General features: G+C 33.3%; 1 protein-coding gene across 1 annotated transcript; it reads right to left on the reverse strand.

Annotated features, from left to right (window-relative positions):
- Positions 1-2,466: 2,466 nt before the first annotated feature.
- On the reverse strand, positions 2,467-5,282 carry LOC114175737 (protein NRT1/ PTR FAMILY 4.3). Its single transcript, XM_028060523.2, has 5 exons — positions 5,022-5,282; positions 4,712-4,929; positions 3,930-4,370; positions 3,602-3,708; positions 2,467-3,485 (listed from the first exon to the last, which is right to left on the reverse strand). Exons 1-5 carry the CDS (start codon positions 5,155-5,157, stop codon positions 2,627-2,629), a joined length of 1,761 nt encoding a protein of 586 aa, XP_027916324.2. The 5' UTR covers positions 5,158-5,282; the 3' UTR covers positions 2,467-2,626.
- Between the last annotated feature and the right edge of the window lie 718 nt (positions 5,283-6,000).

The raw sequence follows: 6,000 nt of genomic DNA on the forward strand, positions 1-6,000 counted from the left end.
GAAACTGTTACTATGGTACTAGATTAATTTAAAAAAATATTATTTGTTAAAGGGTAAAATTGAGAATGAAAATGTGAACATCAAGATAGAATATCCTATTATATATATATATATATATATATATATATATATATATATATATATAAAGAGAGAGATGAGGAGAAGTAAATAAAATATGTGAATATAAAAAGATAAATCAGGCACAAATGATACAAAATAACAATTTAAAATAAATCAAATATTTAAGGGTTGAACATGTATTTTTGTTACTTAATGAAATTTAGAATTAATCTCTCATCGAAACTTTAGACTAATATAGTTTTTATTTTTTAAACATGTATGTGTGAATTTAGTTACTTTTAAAAAGATTTTATTAACTTTACTTGATGCTTTACTCTATTAATATTGAAGCATAAATGTTTTAAACAAAATGATGTTTTGATATGTGTTTAAAATATTAAATAAATTTAACAAAATTTGGTTAATATGACTAAATCTACATATTTATAAAATTTTTGAAAACTAAATTTAACTGAAAGTTCGAAGATAAATTAATCTCATTTTTTTGTGAAAAAAAAATATTTAACCCAATATTTAATTATGAAATCAATAATTACAAATTAAATTGCATTTACAAATTCATTCAGATTCAAATATCTTAATAAAGAGATTCGGAATATGCTATCTGAAGTTTATATATGCGTACATAAATATATATATACATATATATATATATAATACTTATTAATCACAAATATGGTTTATGAAATATATCTATAATATTATAACTTTTATAAAATCTGGAATATAACTAATTTGCTATGAAATTATTAGTTTTCATTTTTTGAATGTAAAACTATAAAAAATGGCACAAAAATATCAAATAAAATAGAAACTAACAATTAATCTAAAATAATGTAACTTGAATAATTAAAATGAAAAACAAAATCGTGTATCTTGAATTTTATTCCTCCCATAATGCTGCACAAGTTTATTTATTGTAGACCATCAACGTTACAAATTATTAGAACCCTAAGTAATAAAATAATATAATTAATATCCTTATATATATGGAGTTAATTGAAGTTAACATCCTTAAATTTTCTCATCAATTGCTATCGAGATTCTTAAATCTGTCTTTCAAATTATCCAAGATAAAAAAAAGAAAAAAACACTAGTTTTTCATCTCAATTATTATTGGAGAAGTAATTTATATATCTTTTTGAGAAAATAAATTATAGTGATTAAACAAAGTATAGTAAATAATTTTTGTATTGTACTGCTGAGGTAGGGCATTGGATTTAACATCAACATACTGAAATCAACAAAATAAAAATATTATTATAAGAAGTTATTTGCTGCAAATGTTTTTGTAGTTGTTACTTGAAAAAGCATAATCATATGAATGAGTTAAATTAATTACATTTTCACAATAACTTTTATAACATGATAAAATATTATCAATATTAATAAGTTCTGAAATACATTAAAGAAGGATAAAGTCATGCTGGAACCGTATAGTTAATGGTATTGTTGATGATATTAGAATATTGAAAATAAGTTAATATCGAGATTAAAATTGTGCATTTTTAAAATATATATACTAAAATTAAGCAATTAAAATCTTGAAATGAAAATAGCCTAGAGAAACCAAAAATTAGAAATAAACTTAAAATTGAAAAATATGCATAGAATAGTTTGATGAGATGAAAAGAAAAAGTAAAAAGAAGGAAGTAGAAGAGGATATGATATGAAAGTAGGGAGTTTTACAGAAAGGATGGATGATGGAGAAAACAATCATAAATTTGAGACCAAAGTGGGCTCGGTGGCATGACCAGAGCCATTTTTGTTGGGGGTAAGTGGGGAATCTGTTCATCTTTTAGCCAACAATATTTTTATGTAACTATTGTCCTACGAGGATGCCATTTTAAATGTTTCTGCCCTCAACACTAAAACATGTCTCAGACATGTCTCAATACACAACCCTACATCATTGTAAAATAGAACAACAACAACCACAACTTCCTCTCAACTATAATTTTTTCACCCATAACTTTTCATAAAGTTTACAATCAAAATTTAACAATTAAATGAAAAAAATAAAATGCTCTTTCTATCCCCATTGATGTCGATATTTCAGAAGTCTTCGGAACCCTAAAGTCCTCAAACATGGAGCATAACTCATGCTTCATATGCTCCTGCATCTCATCATGTACTTTGAAATATTTCTTTTGGATTCTGTCAAATTTCGGTTCAAACTCTCTTTATTGTTTTCAATGTTTGTTTGTCAGAATAAACTATTTCCCACGAGATCGGTTACTCGCAGTCAAAGAGTATACTATTATATAAAATAATTTATTGATGACTTGAATTATAATCAATTGATTAATTCTGTTCTCATTCTTCATAATCGTCAAGTAAAATCACTTGTTTCGTCGCCACCAAATTTCAAGAGTAATAATAAGCTTGTGAAATAAGGATACTATTTTCTGGGCATTTTTTTTCATATATAATTCTTTACAGTAACTGTAAATTTGAAGAGTATACAAGCAGAGTTGTCCATAGCTTTATGTATATTTATATATAAAGAGAGAGATATAAAAAAAAAAAAGAGTAATTTAAGAGTCTAGGGAATATTGTCATCTTCTACGTATGGGTTGATTTCCTTGGCATTGGGTTGGGACAGGGAAGGAGCATGAGAATAACGTTTGGACCAAAATAAATAGTTGAGGAAGTTGAGGAAACTCAAGACAGCGAGTAGCCAGTAGAAAAGGTCGAGCCTGTCCTGGTTAAGGTTGTTGTAGTGAAGCCAACCACCATTTGAAGAAGTTGAAGTGATCTTGTTCACCAAGGTAACCAAAACTGTGCTCAAATAAAACCCAAATGAATAGGAGCAGTACGTGATGGCTGTCAAGAATGCTTGCATCCCTTTCAAAGACTGTTTGTAAAAGAACTCAAGGAGACCAATGGCCGTAAACATCTCTGACAATCCAAATATTAAGAATTGTGGGGTTATCCAAAAAATGGACAAGGTCTCGTTATGCTTCACAGCTGCATCCCTTCTCTTTTTCTCCATCACAGCAGCTGCAACCATAGAAAAGGTAGCTAGAAAAAGACCAAAACCTATTCGCCGCAAAGGTGAGATTCCAGACTCATGTCCGGTGAATTTTCTGGCAAATGGGACAAAGAAGGTGTCGTAGAGAGGGACTAAGACGATGAGCATAATGTAGGGAATGGACTGAAGCGACGCGGGAGGGATGTTAAAGGATTTGGTGAGATGGGTGTCCATGGCCCTCCCTTGTTGGACCGAGAATGTCTGCAGTTGTGCTAAGATTGTGTTGAAAACGATGGTGCACGAGAAAATGGGAATAACCGATAGCAATATCTTCACTTGTTCAACTTGCCCAACACTGCATAATCTCCATGGGCTTTCCTTTGTGTCTGTCCCCTCTTGGACGACTCTGATACAAGCCTTGTCCAAGAACCTGATCAAACATCAGTGAATCTTTCAAAATTGGATCAAAGAGTTTGAATCTTGAAGTTTATAAAGACGATGACAAATGAAAACAAGAACCAATAGAAGAAGCAACATTAAAAGTACCTGAATTTATCAGATAGAAGAGGGCCGGTATGGTTTTGGTTTCCATAAAACATTTGTGGGTTAGATGGTCGAGCCAGCTTTCTTTTCGAAATTGCAGCCACAAGAACCTAAGACCAGCCAACATGACAGACATTATTATTACTTAACAACATTAATCCGGTACATGCACAACTCAGCAATAAACAAACAACTATACATGTTACAAAGATTTTCGGAAAATCAAAACAGTGTTAGTGGAAGAGACTGTTTTCTAGTGTTCCTGACAGTAATGATGAATATGATAAAATAAGAGTGAAAAAAAAATGGTGGAATGGTTTAAGATGGGTACTTGAGCAATGGGCGTTAAAATACTGCCTTGTGGGGGCTTGTTCCTGTAATAGAGAGTGCCACATATCAAGCTTATGAGTCCCATTGCCATTACAGCCGCGGATACACCAAAGCCCACGTCCATTCCCGAATGGGTTTGAACCCAAACAAGAATGGTCAGGCTGACCAGTTCTCCCAGAGAGAATGCAAAATACGCTGCATTGAAGTAAGTGGAGAGTCTCTTCAACTGCTTCGGGTTGTCTTGGTCGAACTGGTCTCCTCCGTAGGCAACCATGTTGGGCTTCACACACCCACTCCCTAAAGCCACCAGGTACAGCGCCACAAAGAATATCGCCGCCTTCAACCCCTTTGCTTCCACGCACTGTTCTCCGTCGGTTAACACATTGCACGCCGCCGGCTTCAACTGAGGAACATGAGCTTGGACCGATAGCAGAATGAAACCCTGTGTAAGTAGTAAAATCAATCACGTCGGTATAATATTAAAAATTATATGCAGCAGAGGCTCTGAAGGAACAAGACAAGTACAGATGGCCCAAACAAACAACAGTCCAAAACTCATATTTTTAAAGGAAAAAAAAAAAAGAATTGAAACTGAGTGGGTGAAGATTCCACGTGAATGATTTGAAAGGCAAGAAACGCCATAGATGTCCAGCTGTGACAGTGGGGGTTAGAGGCAACACATAAGAGTACGGAGTACTGGAGATAAAAAGAAGAAAGTAGATGATAAAGTGGGTGTGGCTATGGTGATAGAGAGAGGAGAAGAGAAGTAAGGTAGAGGCTTACAGAAAGTTCTAGAAAACCAAAGATGAGCATGGTCCAGAAGCTGCCGAGGTGGGAGTCGGAGAGATAGCCTCCGAGGAGAGCGAGGAGAAAGATAGTTCCAACAAAGTTGGTGACAACGTTGGCAGCCTTGGAGAGAGGAAAGTGCATGTCATTGGTGACATAAGTTATGAGGTTGTTTCCCACTGCTGCTATTGCCATTATCTCAAATGCTTGCAACCCTGGCGTAGACACAGATATGTAAACTTAAACCATGCATTCATCATGGAGGAGAAGCAAAGAGAAAGAGAGAGAGAGAGAGAAGTAACCAAACCAAGAATAAAAGCAGCGGGAATGATTCCACCGTGTTTGGCAGGATTAGAGGGTCTGCTTCTCCAATCGAGAGTGGAAGATTCTCCCTGTGCGTGACGAGGTTGTCGTTCCTCTTCACCAACTTTAGCTGTCTCCATTGTTGTTGTTGTTGTAGATGATGAGAGTGGAAGATTGTTTTATAGTGGTTGAGGTGCAGAAGAAGTGTTGTGTTGTCTTTTGTGAGGGAAAGAAAAAGCAAAGATCCCAAGCGGTGTAACAATCTTTTTCAGTTCTCATTCTTCTTCCTTCAGTTCACACCACTAATATTTTTGCTTTCTGTGGGACCCACCCCTCCTTTCCTATCCTATCAAACCTTTAAACCTCTCCTGTTTCTCTTTTCTGTGTGCGGGCCCACCACCCCCTCATTCTTCATCTAATTATTATCCTTCCTTCTAAATTCAATATTTCTTTAACTCTATCATTAATATACTCTATTATTATATCTTATAATATTGTACTCTCATTAATACTTTATTATTATATTTTTATAATATTCAATTTTCATCATTGCTTTTTATTATTTATTTTAAATATTTAAAAAAAATTAAAGTTTCCATTAATCTGTAAGGAAAGACAGAAAGTTTATTAATTTGCGGTTGCTTATATAATACCGGTTGTCAAACGCATTATAACAAGATTGTTCCAACATTGAGAAGACTTAACCAAAAAGTTGTTAAAAACCAGCCATCACACATGCTTCACCCCTTCACCACCACAAATTTTTCTTGTCTTCTTCATGGTTGTGCTTCCACTTCAACTGAGAGGCGTCAAAATTTATTCAAATGTTAGGATAATGTTATTTTTTCTCCTGTTGTTATATATAATACGATATTAATATTCAAGAAAATTAATAACTTTATTATTATTCAACAAATGTACAACTGGCTGATTTTTCATATAAGTACATAATTTTGACATCTTAATCAGTTAGGATGATACTT

The sequence above is a fragment of the Vigna unguiculata genome, chromosome 3, assembly GCF_037176805.1.
Source record: "Vigna unguiculata cultivar grain cowpea cultivar isolate G323 ecotype 2 chromosome 3, ASM3717680v1, whole genome shotgun sequence".
In the NCBI taxonomy this organism is placed as follows: domain Eukaryota; kingdom Viridiplantae; phylum Streptophyta; class Magnoliopsida; order Fabales; family Fabaceae; genus Vigna; species Vigna unguiculata.

Coding starts and splice junctions, on each gene's coding strand:
- LOC114175737 (XM_028060523.2), bottom strand. CDS start 5,157: ATGGAGACAGCTAAAGTTGGTGAAGAGGAACGACAACCTCGTCACGCA. Junction 4,371..4,711: donor TTGGTTTTCTAGAACTTTCT/GTAAGCCTCTAC, acceptor CTACTTACACAG/GGTTTCATTCTGCTATCGGT. Junction 3,709..3,929: donor TTTTAACGCCCATTGCTCAA/GTACCCATCTTA, acceptor GGCTGGTCTTAG/GTTCTTGTGGCTGCAATTTC.